Raw genomic sequence first — 22,441 nt, forward strand, 5'->3', positions numbered from 1 at the left:
CAGCAAAAAATATCAAAAACATCAAGGTAGAGTATATAAGCATACTGTTATACTGATCCTTGATAGTGAGGTTCTATTTGGTACATGTACTCATATATGGTACACATAATGTATATATTCATATATGTTGTACATGCATACAAATAATGTACATGGAAAGGAAGAGCATATTGGTTAAATTACACTGATACACATAAATGATTTTACTATCAGCAGATAATATGTTGCTATTCCTAACAATCTTAATGCAAAAGTAATTGAAACTTACTAGAAGTGCTACAAGTGGCTAACAATACCACCTTTGAATTAACAGAACATGTAAATGTTCTCAAAAATAAAATGGATACAGAAAAATACATTTAACTATGATAAAGTTGCCACAGTTCAAAATTAGAATAGTAAACTACATCATAAGTGAATCAGAAAGAATATTAACTGATTCATTCTCCCAATTAATAGGACTCTGAGCAGCATTCTTGATAATCTGCATCACTAATAAACAAGAAAATCAATGTTCCAAATATCTATTTATTAAGACTTCACCATTCTTTATCATTCTTCAAAGAAGCAAGTGAGAACTACAATTTCTAAATTATCCCAGGTCTATGTTCTCTCTAAAAATGTTAAAAAGTTTTAAAAATATTTAAGTTACACAGTAGCTTGATAGCATAATACTCTGAAAACTTCTTACAACTAAATGTTTAGTAAGAATTGAACAAATTTTATATAAGCATCTTTTCCAGTTTCAGGAAGGAAAATCATGGGAAATAATTATGTAGGATGAGGGGTAGTCATGTTTTTTAGCATAGCTGCTGACAAACACTTTGATCATAAAATAGAAAGTTAAATGTAAATTAACAAAATTTAAAGAAGAGAATTAGGTAACTAGATAACTAGGTAATTAGGAACTACAAGTTCACTGATAATGCAACAATTATTAATTGTATGCCAGACTCTGTGTTTGGTGCCATGAATGAAACAGAGTAAACACAGCCATGGTCCCTGACTTAGTGGATATTATAGGCAAGTCAAGGATACATAGAGAGGTGATAACTGAGTGGAAACCTGTAACATAAATGTAGATAGGAGCAGTTTGTGGAAAAAAAAACATGATTTTATGGGTTGGTAATAAGACTAACATGCTCAAATGATAACAAAGAGTAGAATAAAGTTCATTATTAATTTGCAGTTCATAAAATATAAAATCAGAAACAAGCATACTTGAACGTTTTGGTGGTTTCAAAAATGATCAGGTTGAGTAGGTTATCAGCTTCATAGGCAAAACAGAAACAACTTTATATCCTTTAAGTAACTATAATGCTTTAAGATATAATAGACATATGATAAATACTTCCTACATGAAACCCAGATCGAGAAGCCATTATATCCTGCTCTATTTCATCAGATTGATAATTGGTAATAAGAGAACAAAGATTAATAATTTCCTTTTAGAGTCCATTTCTACTGAAAAGCAGAATAAGGAGAAGTCGTTTTCTCAAACTTAACTTGGCCAGGAGGAAATAAAAAGCTCTGAAGTAAAACCAAAAAACCCATTCACTAAATAAAAGGCAAATGACATACAGTACATCATGCTAGATGGTCCTATACATTCTTTTTTATGAATTGTAACTATATATCCACCAAAGTAACCAGAAAAGTACATCGGAAACAAATTTAGTAAAAAAAAAAATAAATCAAAATAAAATTATCTAACCTTATGATGTCTTTGGCTTTACATCCTACATGTTTAAAATCAAAATTAAGATGCAGTTCATCCAAAGGAAGATCCCATATTTTGCTTAATTTCCCCATTTCATTGGGAAAGGATCTCAGTTCCAAGTTGTAACTAACATCAAGAGATGTCAGATTTTCAAGACAGCCAATCTCAGGAGGAATCTTAATGAAATAAAAAAGAGCAAAAGCTGTTGGTGGGAAGGAAGAAAAGTGTGCTGCCAAAAAAACAAGATGCTACTAGAAAACAAGAGAGGCTCAGAGAATCTATGAGCAAACTGTACAGCCTTCCAACAGAGTTCTAAAACTTTCCAAAGGTTTGTCATAGTTTCCATCAAAAATGTCTGAAAACATAAATATAAAGGACTTACCCGAAACAATCTATGGCATTTGTTTATAATCTTTTAAAACCCATTCTCCCTTGGAAGCATATTTCATCGCTTCACAACATTGAAATAAAGAAGATTTTTATATGTATCCAAATCCAATCATCAGTGGTTTCAGGCTATTCCCTCTCACTATGTTCTTCAGTAAAACCAAAGATCTAATCATCACAAATTTACATATAATTTAACATTCTCAAAATACAACTAAATGTTTAAACCTTAGGTGGCATAATAATTGCAATATTCCAAATTTTTAAGTAACACTCATTATTTTTATAATAGCTAACAGTAATCTGATGCAAAAAATCTAGGTACCAAAATTATGCAGTTATTCTGGAACCTCATGGTTTCAGACACATTACTCTCTGGCTTTTATAGGCACTAGGCTTGAAGCTGGCAAAAAATATGTTTTCTGGGATGAAGGGATAGTCAATTTCAGATTTATAATAAAGACTGATCCATTTGGATGAGGGGGTGGGTGAGTATGATGGGAGAATACAGAAATTTAAGAATGTGGAAAACAATGTCAGCTGAAGAACAAAGGCTATATATTGCCTGGTGAAACTTGAGAAATGCAGCATATCTGAGAGTCTGTTAACAGATCAGAGATTTCATGATAAATTGACACAATTAAAGCATTACAAGTATTTGTAATTAAACATATATAAATATATATATATTCAAAATAAAAGAGAGTACAAAAGGCAATCTTTAAGGAAATTAAGCATGTTAGTATATCCATTTACTTCGGGGTAGGAGTAGATCTTACTCAAAAAGTAATTCAGCAGTATCAAATAACAGATTTTGAAATGATCGTCTTTGATAACAGACATTACAAAAGCACATTTTTTTCAAATTGGCAATAATTTTAAATAAATATGATCTCTTTACCTCTTTCAGTTTATTATGAGAAAGATGTAGCTTCTCTATTCTAGACCATGCACATGCTTTTTCACTCAAGTCCAAGATACTGATCTGGTTATGACTAAACAAGAGTTCCCTTAAGTTCAAAGATCTCCAGTGCACAGGACCTGGTAGATATCGAATATCATTGCTGCTCATATCTAAGGACCGCAGACTGAAACAAGACAACGTCGAGAATAAAAATCAAATGAGTATTTCCTAAATACATGAAATAACATCACAAATAACTTTCAGCAGAGTGAGAATAAGATATAATTTTAAAACTAATATTATTTAAGTCAGTTCTAATGAGGCAGATGAAACTGGAGCCTATTATACAGAGAGAAGCAAGTCAGAAAGAGAAACAACACCACTGTATATTAACGCATATATATGAAATTTAGAAAGATGGTCACAACAATCTTAAGTGCAAGGCAGCAAAAGAGACAGAAATGTAAAGAACAGGCTTTTAACTCTCTGGGAGAAGGCAAGGGTGGTATGATTTGAGAGAACAGCACTGAAACATATGCATTACCATATGTAAAAAGATGACCAGTGCAAGTTTGAAGCGTGAAGCAGGGCACTCAAAGCCGCTGCTCTGGGACAACCCAGAGGGATGGGGTGGGGAGGGAGGTGGGGGGGGTTCAGGATCGGGGGACACATGGGCACCCATGGCTGATTCATTTCGACGTATAGCTAAAACTATCACAATATTGTAAGTAATCATGCTTCAGTTAAAAGAAATTAATTGAAAGAAAAGAAAATTTTTAAAAAACTTATATATGAGTTCACAGGTATGAGTTTTTTGTATATGTAAAGGTATATACGGTAGGAAAAAGAGGCATGTCTTAATAGGAACATTTAAATAAGGCCCAATAAAAACAAAATTGAGGTATAATTTCCCTACTTGAGAAATATAAAAATGTCAATCAGAATGAAAGATCATATTTTACAAACACTTACGATGTATGAGAAATCATAATTAACAAATGCAAAAACAGTCATTAAAATTCCTGCCTTCTATACAAGATTCACAAATATGTAATCTCATTCAAATCTGGAGGGATCTTTCAGAGGTCAGGTCCTCGAGTTTATTATCACTTTTACCAGCTTGTCTCAGTGTGAAAAATATCATTACACTGAGCATGATATCTTGTATCCAGTAGGCCCTCAATGAAAACATGTTGCTTTCATGCAGGAATAGCTACCCAAAAAGAAAATGAAGCGCTCAGCCATATCCGACTCTTTGCAACCCCATGGACTGTAGCCTACCAGGCTCCTCCGTCCATGAGATTTTCCAGGCAAGGGAACTGGAATGGGGTGCCACTGCCTTCTCCGGGGGATCTTCCCAAAACAGGAACTTAACCCCCAGGTCTCCTGCATTGCAGGCAGACGCTTTACCATCTGAGCCACCAAGGAAGCAAAGTTTGTAAGAAATAGAAGGAAAACACATGTCACATATAAGTTTACATGTGTAGAAAGACTAAAGATAGCAACTGTGGTATATTTGACTATGTAAAAGGTTGCCTGGACTTTTACTACTGTTACTGATTCCTTTCACCCAGCAAATTTGAAGCATGATAAATTCTAAGCTCTGCTAGACCAAGATTCAGATCTATAAAGCAACATTTTTGCTCTACTTTGTAAATGATATTAGATTTTGCTCTAGTTACCTTATAAAAATGTTGAAAGCAATAAAATTAATTTGACTATATGAAAGGTAAGACACGTATGTGTGACCAACAATGCAACTGAGACAAAATTGACAGTCGTCAAGTTGTTCAAAGGCAGTGCCTCTTGGCTTTAAGACTAAGCTTGGAGTCTAAAGGTGGCCAAGTACATGCTCATTTGTGAAACAAGACAATAAATTTAAAGAAATACATATAAACACTGGAAATGTATGCCTGAAGATGGTGCCTGAAGGTACAGTGTAATTAGGGACTGGATAAATTTCTAGCTCTCTGGGAAGAAACCTTCCTTATGACATTAATCTCCTAATCAATTATTATAAATAAGTGGTGTCCAAACACGTTTTCAGAAAAGCATTATGTTTAAAATATAAGACCGTCTATATTCTATAGGTGCTTGTATGTCAGAATTAAGAGTCTGAAATCAAACTACCAGTGTGGTGGTTTGAAGTATGACTTTGGGCAAGTTACTTCCTCTCTTTAATGAAACAGTGTTCTCATTATAAAGAAGAGATGATAACAGCAACTACTGATATTTCATAGGATTATTAGGAAGATTAAAGATATGATCCACTCTTAAGCAATTAGAACAGTGTTCCACACATTTTAATGCTAGTTTTAAATTGACTATTATATATCTATCTCACACCTTCCATGGCTAAATTACAACTATTATTTACCTGTATATGTATATATATATACATATATATATATGTATATATATGCACATGTACCTTTATGGATTTTGCTTATAATATATAACACTAGTAGAATAGTTATTTAAGACGACAACATCTTTGAAAGCCATTTAATACCCGAATTTGTAGTTAACAGGAAGCTTTATTTTTAATGAAATTAACTAAAAATATTCCCAAATACCTGAAACTACATAAATTTCCACCAAAAATGTCATTCAAACATAACTGAAATATAATTTCGAAGTTAACAGTATCTTAGCAACATAATCCCCAAAGCAAGTGAAATTTTAAAAGTTAAAGTGACAGCCAGTACAATCTCATTTGATTACAATAATGTAACCATTAATTACTCTTCAATTGTTTCTATGCAACAACACATTAAATTAAAATAAAAGTTTAAAAGTCCAAACAACAACTTAGGTCTTTTGTCTAATAAAAATCAAACATTCATAGATTTTAAAACATTAAGCTTAGTAGATTTAGAAATCTATTACATTTATATGTCTAAGCTAAAACCAAGTTTCTGAAAGTTCTGTTCCAGCTCATGTAGTTTTTAAAATTAAAATAATAAACTTACTGTGGGAGATGTAAAATTGCTTCTGGGACACACGTGAATCTGTTTTGAGATAATTTTAGGCTTGTGATAGAAGAAGGCAAAAAAGGCATAGCAGCTAAGAGAAAATAAAGGTGAGTTAATGAACATTTTAATCACTTTAACTAGATTTCTACCAGATTCCACACTAAGACAGCTATCAGTGATCTGACATGTAATTTAATTTCCATTCTCACCCTGACAATAAAAAGTTTTATTTTTAAAATTAGTTAATACTACCACAAAATATTAAAATAATACACCATAATTAGAATCTTCTAACCTGAAAGCTCTGCAAGTGTCTAAATATAAATTCTTCTCACGTCTGCACAAAGGAGAAATCATCAGAATATTCATTTCAAAGTATGTATGATGTTATGTGACATATATTATGCATGCATGCAAGCATGCTAAGTAGCTTCCGTCATGTACTACTCTTTGCAAACCTATGTACTGTAGCCGGCTAGGCTCCCGTGTCCATGGGATTCTTCAGGCAAAAATAATGGAGTGGGTTGCCATGCCTTCCTCCAGGGAATCTTCCCAACCCAGAGATCCAGGAGTCTCTTATGTCTCCTGCATTGGCAGGTGGGTTATTTACCACTTGCAACCACCTGGGAAGCCCTATATATAATATATGTTAATTCAAATCACTGAAGTAAGTTTAAAAAACCATTTTGGAATATCTTACTAACCACAGCACGATATAAAAATTCTCTTTAAAACCATCTTGTAAAGAATATTCTATGGAATAATTATGAAAATGAAATTGAAAGTGATAGTCACTCAGTCGTGTCTGACTCTTTGCGATCCCATGAAATGTAGCCTGCCAGGCTCCTCTGTCCATGGCATTTTCCAGGCAAGAATACTGGAATGGGTTGCCATTCCTTTCTCCAGCATATCTTCCTGACCCAGGAATCGAACCCAGGTCTCCTGCATTGCAGGCAGATTCTTTACCATCTGAGCCACCAGGAAAGTCCATTGAATAGTTATGGATGTTACTTAATATAAGGATTCTTTGATCATATGATCTTAAGAGAATGGGGAAGCATTAGGCAAAATAAAGTGAAATATCTCCAAGCTGTCAACACCCAGGTCTCCCGCATTGCAGGCAGACTCTTTACTGTCTGAGCCACCAGGGAAGCCACACCAAAGCTGTCAACATTTTGATGTATTTTATGAATTTCCAAAAGGGAAATACAGTATTAATACAAGGTACCTCCAAGGAATAAAATTCTATGGAACATAATTTTGGAAACTAAATAAATCATACTGCCTTTTTTGTCATCTGTAAAAGTGCACCTAAATCAGATGAAGTCTGAGATTGTTTAGTGATCTGAAAATCAGTGGTTCTGTGAAAGTGGTTTGAGAAATTATTTCTTAGCATTTTCAAGGTTAATAATATGGGTTATCCTTTATCAAGAAACTCTTTAAAGGTCAAAATGTTCCAGGACATTACTAGAAGCTGTCTTCCTAAGAAGCAGAAAGGTACATGCTATACCTTACCTATTTCCAAAGAGTATTTGTAGCAAAATAAATTAGTATAATAGAAGTAATTCTCTACTTAGGAATTAAGAGTCTTTAGGTCCAGAGATTCTTGAGCTTTCTCATTCCATATGAGAAAGACTCATAAAATCAAAGAACTGAAACTTCATTTCACAGAGGAATTTTTAATGGTTAGGGTTCCAATGAGGTTATCGCCTCCATAGGGTGTTTTTCCAAATACAAGGCCACTTCTACAACTATTAAATTTGTGTCATGCAAAGAAAGAGGATTCCTGAAACAACTAATTAATTAATTCTATGTTCCTGAACATTTCACAAAAAATCTCAGTGCTTCAATTTCCTCAATTAGTCAAGCAGAGGTCATACTTGTCCTACCCTATAGGACTTTTGTGAGATTCAGCTGAGATGACACAGTGACCATACACACAGCCCAGGGTCCCTCAGATGCTCTTTTTTCTAGATCCAATTAAATGCAACAAACACAGACACTTCCCTATCTCCACAATTTTTATCGGATCCCCTTGAGGTACCCTCGTAGCATCTTGAAACTTATCATCATAGTACTTAGTGCAATACACAGTTACACTCATTTGTTCTATCATTACTTACTGTCTGTCTTCTGAACTTAACTACATGCTCCTTAAGGACAGAGTCTGAATTGCTTTGCTCATTAGTGAATGAATAATTCTATACCCAGATTCAGGCTCATGGTAAGAACATGGTCAATATTCAGGAGGGTGAAAGGAAGGGAAAGAGAAGGAAAGTAATTCTATGTAAATGAATATGGATAGTAGTTTCTCAAAAATATATAAAAATAAAATATTTTAAAGTAAGTACTCAAAGTATATTCTGCTATTTAATAGAATTAAAAATTATTTTACCAAATCAGGTATAGAATAGGCATGTGGGTGGCAAGGTATGTATGGCCTCCATTAAGGAAGCTAAAATAGGGGGAAAGTTCTCATTTATTACCATAAAAGTACTTTGTCCCTCAATATTAGAATTTGCAGACAGGCTAAAGTGAACATAAATCCCTGCTGTCTCACATGCTAAGAGAACATAGAGTGTTCCAGGATTTTTAACAAAAGTGACAATCATATAGTCCGTGATTATAATATTTTGAACAGAGCAAGAGCTCAATGATTACACATTAAGCTAACTAATTTGAAAACTTTTAAAAGATTAATTTGATTCCTAAAAAATAATAATAGCACATATACTCCAGAAAACTGCTGAACCAATTTCAGTAGGAAACCCAGTATTTCTGCTTCAACCATCTCAGGCAGCCATACTGAAATTTTAGTATAATCACAGAACCACAGATTTATGACTACTTACACTCCAAGATACTGCAGTCTTGGGCTTCCCTGGTGGCTCAGTGGGAAAGAATCTGCTTGCAGTGCAGGAGACCTGGGTTCAATCCCTAGGTTAGGAAGATCCCCCTGGGTTGAGGAGGGAATGTCAACCCACTCCAGTATTTTTGCCTAGAGAATCCCTTGGACAGAGGAGCCCAGCAGGCTACTACAGTCCACGGGGTCACAAAGAGTTGGACACAACTGAGCGACTAACACTTTTCATAAGATATTGACATTTTAGCCTATGACAATAACAGCATGTTAAATAGCATAATATAATTTTTAATATTTTAGAATTTTAAAACTAGACTAATTTTTAGAGCAGTTTTAGGTTTACAGAAAAATTGAGAGGAAAATACAAAGTTCTCCCATATTCACCTTTTCCCCTCTCCACCACCAGCCCACACACATACATCTTTTCTCCATTATGAACACCTAGAATAGAATGTGCTGTGTGCTTAATTGCTTAGTCGTGTCCAACTCTTTGCAACCCCATGGACTGTAGCCCACCAGGATCCTCTGCCCATGGGGATTCTCCCAGCAGGAATACTAGAGTGGGTTGCCATGCCCTCCTCCAGGGGATCTTCCCAACCCAGGGATTGCACCCAGGTCTCCCACATTGCAGGCAGATTCTTTACCATCTGAGCCACCAGGGAATCCCTAGAATAGAATAGTTTGGTATATTTGTTATAAGTGATGGGCCGATATTATTAAGTAAAAGTCCACAGTTTACAAGAGTTCACTCTTCATTTACAATAGAGTTTCCTCCTTGACAGGTCTTCCCTGGTAGCTGAGCTGGTAAAGAATCCGCCTGCAATGTAGGAGACTCCGGTTCAATTCCTGGGTCGGGAAGATTCTCCTGAAGAAGGGATAGCCCATCCACTCAAGTATTCCTGGGTTTCCCTGGTGGCTCAGATGGTAAAGAGTCTACCCACAAAGCAGGAGACCTGGGTTCAATCCCTGGGTTGGGAAGAGCCCCTTGAGAAGGGAACAGCTACCTACTCCAGTATTCTTGCCTGGAGAATTCTACGGATAGCCAACACTCTCTCCCTCACTCCAAGATCCTGAAAATTGCTGGTTGTTAGCTTTGCCATTCCCAAAATGTCATAGAGTTAAAATTATACAGTGTGTAATCTTTTCAGATTGGCTTCTTTAACTTAGCAATATGCATTTAAGTTCCCTCCACGGCTTGACAGCTCATTTCTTTTTATCACCAACCTGCAAACTTTGTATTTAAAACTCTAGCATAATATTTAACTGAAACACCACCTTTAAATCCCCACCTAAAATGTTCATACAGGACTCATGTGATTACTTTTATTTGTTCCATTTGACCCATATAACACTCAAAATGACTGGAAAGAGAAGTCTCATGAAAAGCACTTACCAAGAAAATTCATTCTGGCACTTAAAATCTCCACTTTAGGACAAGTCTCAAGGAAGTCCTCTGATAAAGATGAAATGTGGTTTTTACTAAGGTTTAAAATCTTCAGTTCCTTCAGGCTCAAAGGGGAACATATTTCTGATATTTTATTTCTAGTCATAAGAGACAAAGTGAGGATTAAATTGCATATATTCACAGGCTTTGAAGAAACACAGTCAACCATCTTCAAAAATAGCATCAAAGCACATTTATTAACTTTTAAATTAATTGTAAATATTTAAGTCAACTGATAGAAGCTGTATTATGAATTGTCTCAGTTCTTTATCACTCTACCATGTAAAACTCATTACTATGGAAACAATGTCACTGTGTGTCAACCTTATGAAACTTCAATGTGAGGCAACCCTTTTGTCTTCAATGAACTCCATGCTTACCCTTCTAAAACGAGCTGTTCCAGTTTCTCTACCACGTCCCCAAGGTTCGCAGGAAGAGAAGATATCTGATTATACGACAAGTTAAACTGTTTCAAGGTCGGGCACGTCACAGCAGGGTCCAAAACTAGCGAGGGTCCAATATCATTTCGAGAGACATCAAGGTTAGCAATACAATTCATTTTCAACAAGTAAGTGGGAAACGATGTAAATTTATTACTATGCAGATCCAAATGTGTTAAACATTTCAGAGTCTGAAAAGACAAAATTTTTTAAATTTTAAATGAACCATCTGAAAAACTTAAATCTAGCTAATATTTCTGTCTTCCATATCTCTGGTAACTACAACCATTAAGATTTTTCCAAAAAATTGAAAATACAATTTACAAGACAACTTCCGTATACTCACTAGTCCTATCTGCTCTGCTATAAAATGGGTAAAGACAGGAAAAATACTAATAGGTGGACAGTCAAAAGCAGGCTCACCAAATAAGGTTTAGAGTTTAATTCAGTTTTTGTGGTAAATTATTCTTACAATGAGTAAAATGGAAGAATAATAATAGGTTTCAACAAATACTTGAACAAATGACTTAATGAATAAGCAGTACAACATAATCCTGGGAATATATTTTTCTCTAGCTTTTACATATTGTTTAACATTTTAATATAAGTAAGATATAACCATAAAGTAGTCATGTATATAATACATGTGTTATTTCATAAACCCCTCTTTCAAACAAAATATTTTGTATTAAAAGTCTATTTTCTATTTTTAATATATTATATATTTATTATATTACTAATAATTATATATTAGTTATATTTCTAATGTTTATACTCTATCATTTATTTATATTATATATTAATTATATGATTATGCATCATAAATATATTATAAATTATATATAAATCTTTTAAATTTGTACTATAGACAAATATGTCTTACAAACTATGCATAATATATGAATTTTAAATATATAAGTTATATGTTATATACAATATATATTATATAACATACTTATAGTATATATAATGATCTATATTACAAGCTATCTATACAATTATAAATATATAATACTATCTGATAATTATAAAATAATAATACATAATATAAAACATGTCATTTTATATATTATATACAATTTATTATTGTAAATATATATTTTATAATTTATACAGTACATATTATAATCATAAATTATATAGCATGTAATATATAATGTATGAATGTTATATAAATGTAAACATTTGAATAATATATAAATGACATTTATATTATATATTTATATCATATATATCACATTTATGTGATATAAATATTATATATTTATTTATATTATGGACTTCCTAGGTGGCACTAATGGTAAAGAACCTGCTGCCAATGAAGGAGACATAACAGACATGGGTTCAATCCCTGCATTAGGAAGATTCCCTGGAGGAGGGCATGGCACCCCCTCCAGTAACCTCGCTTAGAGAATCCCAAGGACAGAGGAAGTCATAATATTATACATAAGTATGTAATTAAATACTTATAAGTATATAATTTATATACATATTATAGAAATACATTTTAATGTAAATAAGAGTTAACCATAAAATAATCATGTAATAATACATGTTTTTTTTTGTTGTTTTTCCATTTATTTTTATTAGTTGGAGGCTAATTACTTTACAATATTGTAGTGGTTTTTGCCATACCTTGACATGAATCAGCCATGGAGTTACATGTGTTCCCCATCCCGACCCCCCCCACCCCACCTCCCTCTCCACCCGATCCCTCTGGGTCTTCCCAGTGCACCAGGCCCGAGCACTTGTCTCATGCATCCAACCTGGGCTGGTGATCTGTTTCACCCTAGATAATATACACGTTTCGATGCTGTTCTCTCGAAACATCCCACCCTCACCTTCTCCCACAGAGTTCAAAAGTCTGTTCTATACGTCTGTGTCTCTTTTTCTGTTTTGCATATAGGGTTATCATTACCATCTTTCTAAATTCCATATATATGTGTTAGTATACTGTATTGGTCTTTATCTTTCTGGCTTACTTCACTCTGTATAATGGGCTCCAGTTTCATCCATCTCATTAGAACTGATTCAAATGAATTCTTTTTAATGGCTGAGTAATATTCCATGGTGTATATGTACCACAGCTTCCTTATCCATTCGTCCAATCCGAGCTGAGTTTCTACTTTATTTTCAATACTGATGGGCATCTAGGTTGCTTCATGTTTTATTTTATAACCTCCTCTTTCAAATGAATTTTCCAGTTTGCTGTGATTCACACAGTCAAAGGTTGTAGTGCAGCCAATGAAGCAGAAGTAGATGTTTTCCTGGAATTCTCTTGCTTTTTCTATGATCCAACTGATGTTGGCAATTTGATCTCTGGTTCCTCTGCCTTTTCTAAATTCAGTTTGTACATCTGTAAGTTCTTGTTTCATATACTAATGAAGCCTAACTTGGAGAATTTTGAGTATGACCTTGCTAGCATGTGCAATGAGTGCAATTGTGTGGTATTTTGAACATTCTTTGGCATTGCCCTGCTTTGGGATTGAAATGAAAACACCTTTTCCAGTCCTGTGGCCACTGCGGAGTTTTCCAAATTTGAGGGCATATTGAATGCAGCACTTTAACAGCATCATCTTTTAGGATCTGAAATAGCTCCGCTGGAATTCTATCACCTCCACTAGCTTCGTTTGTAGTGATTCTTCCTAAGGCCCATTTGACTTCACACTCCAGGATGTTTGGCTCTAGGTGAATGATCACACCATCATGCTTGTCCAGATCATTAAGATCTTTTTTGGACAGTTCTTCTGTGTATTCCTGCCACCTCTTCTTAATATCTTCTTCTTCTGTTAGGTCTGTATCATTTCTGTCCTTTATTGTGCCCATCTTTGCATGATTGTTCCCCTGGTATCTCTATTTATCTTGAAGAGATCTCTAGTCTTTCCCATTGTTTTCCTCTATTTCTTTGCATTGTTCATTGAGGAAGGCTTCTTATCTCTCCTTACTATTCTTTGGAACTCTGCATTCATATGGGTATATCTTTTGTCTTCTCCTTTGCCTTTTGCTTCTCTTCTTTTCTCAGTTATTTGTAAGGCCTCCTCAGACAACCCTTTTGCCTTTTTGCATTTCTTCCTGGAGATGGTTTTGACCACTGCCCCCTGTACAATGTTACGAACCTCCATCAATAGTTCTTCAGGCTTTCTATCAGATCTGATCCCTTGAATCTGTCTGTCACTTCCACTGTATAATTGTAAGGGATTTGATTTAGATCATACCTGAATGGACTACTGAAAGTTTTCCCTACTTTCTTCAATTTAATTTTGAATTCTGCAATATGGAGTTCATGATCTAAGCCACAGTCAGCTCCAGGTCTTGTTTTTGCTGACTACAGAATCTTTGAATGCCCTAATATATACTATAAATATTATTTATAATATATAAATGGTATTTATAATTATTTATATTATATATTTATGTATAAATATATAACGCCATGTTCTCTTCATATTCTCTTTGGTTTAGCTAGGCTAAACTCTAGTTTTCCTTCACTTACTCTTTAGTAAATATTTATTGATAGTCAGCCAAGTGTCAGTCATTAGTTTCTTGACAAATTACTTCAGTAATCATCTATACAGCCTCTACTATACTTACTAGGCACTGAGGGTAGACATGAAAGGGTAGATTAGACATGAACAGGCTGAAACAGTTTCTGTTCTCAAGGAGTTTACAACTTAGTGAGGACAATATACCTTAGATTCAAATTTATAGTGTGAGCATTGGAGGAAAAAGAGTGGATGCCATGGAAATCCAACCGAGCCTAGAGACTGGATCTAAAATGAGCCCCTGTAACTTTGAAGATTTAGTCAGGTAAAAGGAGGATAGAGAGGGGCCATATTTTAGACACTGTGGTGGGGGTAGGAATCACCTTTCTTTCTTCTCTCTCTTCAGATACACAAACTTTAATGGAAAGATATCACTTAAATATATTTAAAAATCATACAACTCTGCTTTTAAAGTGTCAAAATTATGGTAAATTTTATAAGCTAGAAAAAGGGGAAATGTACTTGCAACAAAATTAGTTTTTAAAAAACATATAATTCTTTATCAAACTTTGCAGTTCAACCCAAGAATTCATTTAATAATTTAAAAGACAGTATTATGATCATTTTAATTTGTAAGCATATCTTTGAATTCTAATGTATATTACATAAAAATAATGAACAAAGTAATGAGTCAGAGGACTACCCTATCAGCAGATTACTTTAAAATTTAGTTGCTATAAAATAGGAATTTTGAGGGTAAAAATCAATTTTTAAGGTGTATATAATTTAAAAAATTGATTAATGCCTTGTGGATAGTTTAGTTGAGCCTCTTTGTTTTGCAGACAAGAAAATGAGGTCCCAGAGCAGTTGAAGTGATATGTTCTTATTGTCATACAGTTGGTAGCTGAACAAAGTCAGGACCGTCAGACCAGATCTAATTTAATTTAAACAGTTTAAGTTGTCTTAATAGAATTAAATAATTGAAGGCATAATCAACATGCAACCTTGCCAGACTTTAATACATACCATGAATCATCAGGAAAGAACCTAGAATTCCTTTTTAATCAGATTTCCATTTCCACTGTCTGCCCCCAAAGATGCATCTGAAAGACCACATAAGCTAAGATACTTGTGTGACAACCAGAACAATGGAGGAATTACTGTCCAATGACACAAAAGTAGAACCTTCTTTTTAAATATTTAAGCATACAACTTAGATACAAATGTAGATGCTCTTGAAATATCCTGAGAATTATAAGGATAAATTAAATTTACTTCACACAGCTGTTGTGGAAAGCTTGTGAGTGAATTCTGGTGAAGCTCCAGCTTTTCAAGATGCTCCAAATGGCCACTTATACAGGAGTTCTGGCTCAGGGCATCAACATCTCTTAGTTCATTTGCTGAAAGGTCTAACGATGTAATATATTCTCTCTCAGAAGGCAGGGAAGAAATGCTCTCTGAATGCCTCATATGGGACTGGAATTTTGATGCTCCTTTTGTCAAAAACAAACAATGGAGACATAAGCAAGTAATTTAAGTTTACTCAGTAAATGCTTATTGATCATCTACCAGTGTCAGGTTCTCTTCAAGGCATTGGAATAGAAAACCAAACTATGAAACTTTTATTCCAGTGTCAGACATGAAATTAAATAATAAATATTAAATCAGGTAGTCTAAGTAATATAAACAACAACAGACCTAGAGAAGAACATTAAGAATGGCACTGGTGGAGGGTTTTTATTTACATTTTAGGAAAATAGCAGGAAGGATGAAAACTGTCTGGTATAACATCATAAAAGCTTAAATTTTAAATTTATAGTTGTGTTCCCTGATGGCTCAGACAGTAAAACATCTGCCTACAATGCAGGAGACCCAGGTTCAATCCCTGGGTTGGGAAGATCTCATGGAGAAGGAAATGGCAACCCACTCCAGTATTCTTGCCTGGAAAATCCCATAGACGGAGAAGCCTGGCAGGCTACAGTCCATGGGGTCTCAAAGAGTCGGACAGGACTGAGCGACTTCACTTTCACTTTCATTTTTCTACAGAATGATTTCTATGGAATCACTAGGTAAATAAAATTTGAAGGTTATGTATGATGAAATTGGTACCAAGGAAATTTGGATAATCAGAGGAAATTTAACAACGTGGTATATTCTGTTCAAAATATCTATTTACTTATTACTTTCAACTACTTACTGAGTGAATCATCTGATGAAAATATTTTTCTTTTTCTCTTTAGTAAATCTTCATCATCAAAAATGGGTCCCTATTAAACAAATAAACATTTATAACAAAATTACGATCACTGTTTAGAGCAAAAAGAATATTTTCCTAGCTGATTTCTTTAGGAGTCACTATAAGATTACTGGGCTTCCTGGTAGCTCAGTTGGTAAAGAATCCACCTACAATGCAGGAGACCCTGGTTCAATCCCTGGGTCGGGAAGATCCCCTGGAAAAGGAAATGGCAACCCACTCTAATATTCTTGCCTGGGAAATCTCATGGACAGTGGAGCCTGGCTGGTTACAGTCCATAGGGTTGCAAGACTCAAACACAATTTAGCGACTAAGCCACTACCACTGTAAGATTATTATTAATAGCTAAAGTATTCATGGAACCAAGCCACACCATAAGACACAGACCTAGTCTGTGCTCCACAGACATGATACTCTACAAAGAAAAGAGAATGTAACTATTTCAAAGTGTACAGAGCACATATATGCCCCAGACATGCTCAAGTCTACAAACGGAAATTCAAAATAGCATATGCACGCATGTACACACAGACACATATGCATATGTGTGTGTGCGTGTGTATGTGTGTGTGTGTGTGTGTATATATATATATATATATATATATATATATATATATATATAGTGGCTCAGCTGGTAAAGAATCTGCCTGCAATATGAGAGAGACCTGGGTTCAATACCTGGGTTGGGAAGATGCCCTGGAAAAGAGAAAGGCCACCCACTCCAGTATTCTGGCCTGGAGAATCGGATATGACTGAGCAACTTTCACTTTCACTTTCATATACATAGAGAGAGAGCATTTTCACACATTAGGGAATTTCTGTATCTAGTTTTGACACACAATTTCAGTTATTAAAAGAATAACAAACAAGATATACAACATTTAACTACAGCTTTTACAATATACCTTACCAATGAACTGGAATGTCTTTGCAAATTTGGTGAGCAACGTTGCAAGGCAGGATCTCGGTAAAATTCTCCCACGCTAATTGAATTTGATTTCTTTTTCACAAGAAATGAGCCTTCACTTCCTGAACAATAACATAAAGGAAAGTAAAAAATACTGACCTAATCATAAGATGCTAGCATCATAGTTCAATCACAAAACATTTCTAAGCACATTTTCATGAATGAAATTTATCCAATTCCTTTTGTAACATCTTTAAAGTAGAAATGATAAAGTATGCTGGCTTTTCATTTTCAAATTCAACATTTTTTCATCCACAACTATTCATTGAATGGCTGTCACAAGGCTAGAAGCTGAGTAAATGCAGGATAAAGATAAACAGGAAAAGTAATCCAGACCTTAAGCAAGCTCACAATAGGCAGGAAAAAGCCAAGTAAAAAAAAGAAGTATAGTTACAAGTGCTAAAATTAATACATGGAACAGAGAAAGTTTACACATAAATCTGATCAGTGTTAATACTTTTCTGTTTCTCTGAATTTTTCTTTGAAAATTTTCAAATCTTGTTTTAAATATTGGAATCACACTTTAACATTCAGCAAGTTTAAGTACATTTTTATTTAATTATGTATTGTGCAGTTTAATTTATGAAATGACATTAAAATAAATACAATGAGTTTAGCTGGCGGTATTGTTTTGAGAGAGAGGTGAGAATTGCTTTTAAAATTATGGACTTTCAAGAAAATAAGGATCAATGCTGAGTTATATTTTAAGGATAAATAATGTACAGCCACTTTTGAGAACCATGCTATTTTAAATTCTACCACTGTTTATCTCTGAAGCATAAAAACTGTGTCAAAACAAATTGTAAAATTTACCTAACCAAAAATCAATTCATTTTACAGTTGCATTTCTGATGTTATCCTTTATTTTAAAACACTTAAAGAGAATTCTTCTTTCAGCCCTGATGATATAACAAACACTGAACTTAACCTCCCCACAACAAATAACTAGAAAGTTGGGCAATTTTTTAAAAATAATTGGTTTCAGACATGGGCTTCCCTGTAGCTCAGGGGTAAAGAATCTGCCTGCCAAAGCAGGAGATGTGGGTTTGATCGTTGGAAAGATCCCCTGGAGAAGGGAATGGCAACCTACTCCAGTATTATTGCCTGGGAAATCCCGTGGACAAAGGAGCCTGGTGAGCTACAGTCCACGGGGTCACAAAAGAACAAGACACAACTTAGCTCCTAAACAACAGGCTAACTTAGAAGTGTTCTAGAATCAGTTGGATGCCTAAGGTTCCTTGACCAAACTTCCTTTGGGCTTCCCAGATGGTGCCTGCCAATGCAGGAGATGCAAAAGACACGGGTTCAATCCCCTGGAGTAAGAAATGGCAACCCATTCCAGTATTCTTGTCTGGAAAATTCCACGGACAGAGGAGCCTGATGAGCTACAGTCCATGGGGTCACATAGTTGGATACAACTGAGTGACTGACCACACACACACACACACACACAGATATTGAGCTGCAGACAGTGTAGGACTGTGTAATCCCTGAAAGAATGAAAACAAACTATATGAACCTTTCAGGCACCCTAGCTTCCTGCCTGTAGGCAATATAAGGGCTATGGGCAGTGAAAAGGAATTTAAACAAAGCCCAGTGGCCTTCCTGAGATGAGGAAATGGAGATCAGTGTTCATGGAGATTAACTTAGATGGGAGTTGCAGGGCAGACTCATGGACGGAAAAGAAAACAAATGAAGCAAAAACCTGATTCTTTGAAAAAGATCAATAAAATTGATAAATCTTAAGTGAGACTGAAGAAGGGAAAAAAAGAAAGACAAAAACTATCAATGTCAAGAATTAAAGATCAGATATCACTAATGATCAAATAAACATTGGCAGGATAACAGAATTATTATAAATATCATTAAACAAACTGCTAACATATAAAGAGGACAGATTTCTTGAAAGTTTCTAATTATAAAAACTGACAAAAGAAATAATAGAAAATCAAAATAACCATAAATTGATTACTTTTATAATTAAATATATTCCCCCTCTGCACCATAAATATATTCCTAACATACAAGGCTTTACTAATGAATTCTACTAAACATTTAAGAATAAGACCTCTCCTACAAAAAACCTTTCAGAAAACAGTGGAGTCAGGAGCAATTTTCAATTCATTTCAAGAAGCTAGCATTACTCTCATAGTTACAAGGAAACTAAACTACAGACCAATATCCTTCACAGACATAATATCCTTAATGAAATTTTAGAAAATCAAATCAAATAATATTTTAAAAGAATGACACACCATAGCCAAGTGAGATGTATCCCAGAAAAACACGTTTGGTTTAACATGAGAAAACCATGGTAATAAACTAAATAACAGAATAAAGGGAGAAAATATGCCCATTGTAACAGATGCAGAGAAGCATTTTCCAACACCCATTATGATAAAAAGTCTCAGCAAATAATTACTAGAAATGAGCTTCCTCAACTTGATGAAGAGTATCTATTAAAAAAAAAAAAAGATAACATCATACTTAATGATAAGACACTGAGTGATTTCCCTCTAAGTTTGGAAACCAGGGAACAATGCCTACTCTTACCACTTCTATTCAACATAATACTAAAGATTCTAGCAGTGCAACAGAACATGGAAGTATTTTAAAAGACAGATTAGAATGGAAGAAATAAATCTTTTTTAGCAAATGGCATTATTGTGAACATAGAAAAAAATCTATGGAGTCAACAAAAAGCTGTTAGAACTCGTGAGTTTTGCAAGGCCACAGAATACATTAATGTACAAAGAAATCAACCACATTTCTGTAAACCAGCAGTGAATGAATTATTGGAAATGAATTTTAAAACAATACTATTTATGACAGCATCAAAAAACATGCAATACAAAACACTGGAAGGAGAAATTTAATACAAATAAACAGAAATAAATACTACATTTATATCTCAGGAGACCCATTAAAACATCAGTTCTCTCATTTATTTATAGATTTAATCTAAAGAAATTTTTATTGATGTTAATTCTGTATTACATGATAATATATTATTTATACATTAATTTTATATTAAATGTAGACTTAATTCTAATAAAAATCCCAGCATAAAATTAATTGATTCAAAATGTAATATATGGAAATGCAAACAAGCTAGTATAATAAGAACAATTTTCAAAAAGACTACCACCAGAGAACTTATACTACCAGATTTCAAGACCTGCTTTTAAGCTAAAGTAGTCAAGAGAGTGTGGCTTTGGATAATGATCTAAATCAATTGCACAGAATAAAGAATGCATAAATAGAACAACATTTATATGGTCAATTAAATTAGACAAACATGCCATTAACTCAACAATGAAATAAAGTATATTCAACAAATTATATTAAAACAACTGAATATCTAGTGGAAAAAAGTACATGTCAATTCTTCACTAATACTATATACCAAAATTAACTTAAAATGGACTTAGACCTAAAGGTAAAAGCTAAGACTTTCATATTTCTATAAGAAAACACAGGAGAAAATATTCACAAATTTGAGATAGGAAAAGATTTCTTAAATGATATAAAAAGAACACAAATCAAAAAAAGAAAAAAACTGAAACACTGCAGTTTTTAAAATTTAACAATTCTGCTCTTTGAAAAACATCAATAAAATAAAAAAGACAAGCTATAACTGATAGAAAATATTTATAGTTCATATATCTGTCAAAGGACTTCTACTAAGAATATATAAAGTACTCTTACAATAACATAATAAAACAAAAACACAACTAAAAATTAACAATGATCCGAACAGACACTTTGCAAAGAAAATATATGAATGGTCAACAAGAACATGAAAATAATCTCAGTAGTTTTCAGGGAAGTGAAAATTAAACCCAAATGTGCTAGTACTACACCCTCAGTAGAAATGGCTAAAATTAAACTGACATACAATACTAAATGATATAGTGTGATGAGCATTTAGAGAAGCTAGAATTTTTGTATATTGCTGATGGGAGTATAATATGGTATAACCACTTCAGAAAACAGTCAGAGATAAATAGATATCCTATTTATATGAAAGTTGAGAAAATATTAATTTAGTATACTGTGACAGAAAGAAGACCAGAGGTAGGGGGCAGGTTTGTTGCGAAGAGGCATGTAAAGGGACTTTTTTGGATGACAGAAATGTTGCATAACTTAACAGTGGTGATGATTACATGGATATATAAATGAAAACATATATTTAAAATGTGCATATTTTACTTTACACTAAGTATGTCTCAATAAAGTTGGTTTCTAAAAATACTTGAACTTGAGACATGAAATTTTTGGAATAATCCTTACTTACCGCCTTCTCAAATATGTTTATTCTATCACCCAAAGTTTTAATCATATTAATCATACTATTTTTAAAAAATCACCTCACCCCATTTTTACCAAACTGCATTCTGTTAAATGACAGCATTAATCACTGTCATTAATATCTTGCCATTTCAATTTTTTATCTCATGAGTTATTAAAATATTATTTTTAATTCTAACAAACATAAAATATTTATAATGTACTTCCTATTTGCAAGCACTCTCTCAGACACTTTACATACATTTTTCCAAATTCCTATAAATAATCCTGGAAGGTTAGCAACACTACCTTTAATAAGGCTAACAGGTTTACACAAACCAGAAAAGGCTCTAGGCAGTGATGGAATATGAAATCCAATTCAAGTCTGAATCAGTGTTTTCACTGCAACAGCCACCATTCACTGATTTGGGGGAGTACAATAACACTTAAAAGTGTAGAGATATATTTTCTTCATTGCCTCAACTAATGGTTAAGTAACAGTAAGCAGTAACTAATGAATAGTTTTCCTCAAGTTTTTCCAAATGAAGTAAACCAGGTTTTTGTCTCAATTTGCATTGTTCTATGCCAGAGTGTGTATATATATATGCATATGTATATATATATATATGTGTGTGTGTGTATATGTATATATATATATGTGTGTATATATATATATATATATATATACATTAGAGCATAAAGGGAACAATTGTTT

At 33.7% G+C, this 22,441-nt stretch overlaps 1 protein-coding gene across 4 annotated transcripts in view; it reads right to left on the reverse strand.

Annotated features, from left to right (window-relative positions):
* LRRK2 (leucine rich repeat kinase 2) overlaps positions 1-22,441 on the reverse strand; it is a 193,534-nt gene that overhangs the window by 94,141 nt on the left and 76,952 nt on the right. For all 4 annotated transcript variants that reach the window (XM_061129857.1, XM_061129863.1, XM_061129850.1 and 1 more), the window contains exons 21-28: positions 17,380-17,498; positions 16,413-16,482; positions 15,491-15,708; positions 10,674-10,924; positions 10,243-10,391; positions 5,984-6,077; positions 3,009-3,195; positions 1,715-1,896 (exon numbers count right to left, since the gene is read on the reverse strand). In XM_061129857.1, coding sequence (XP_060985840.1) covers positions 1,715-1,896; positions 3,009-3,195; positions 5,984-6,077; positions 10,243-10,391; positions 10,674-10,924; positions 15,491-15,708; positions 16,413-16,482; positions 17,380-17,498 — 1,270 coding nt within the window. The remainder of the gene's footprint in view (positions 1-1,714; positions 1,897-3,008; positions 3,196-5,983; positions 6,078-10,242; positions 10,392-10,673; positions 10,925-15,490; positions 15,709-16,412; positions 16,483-17,379; positions 17,499-22,441) is intronic.

Source organism: Dama dama, chromosome 3, assembly GCF_033118175.1.
Source record: "Dama dama isolate Ldn47 chromosome 3, ASM3311817v1, whole genome shotgun sequence".
Classification (NCBI taxonomy): Eukaryota; Metazoa; Chordata; class Mammalia; order Artiodactyla; family Cervidae; genus Dama; species Dama dama.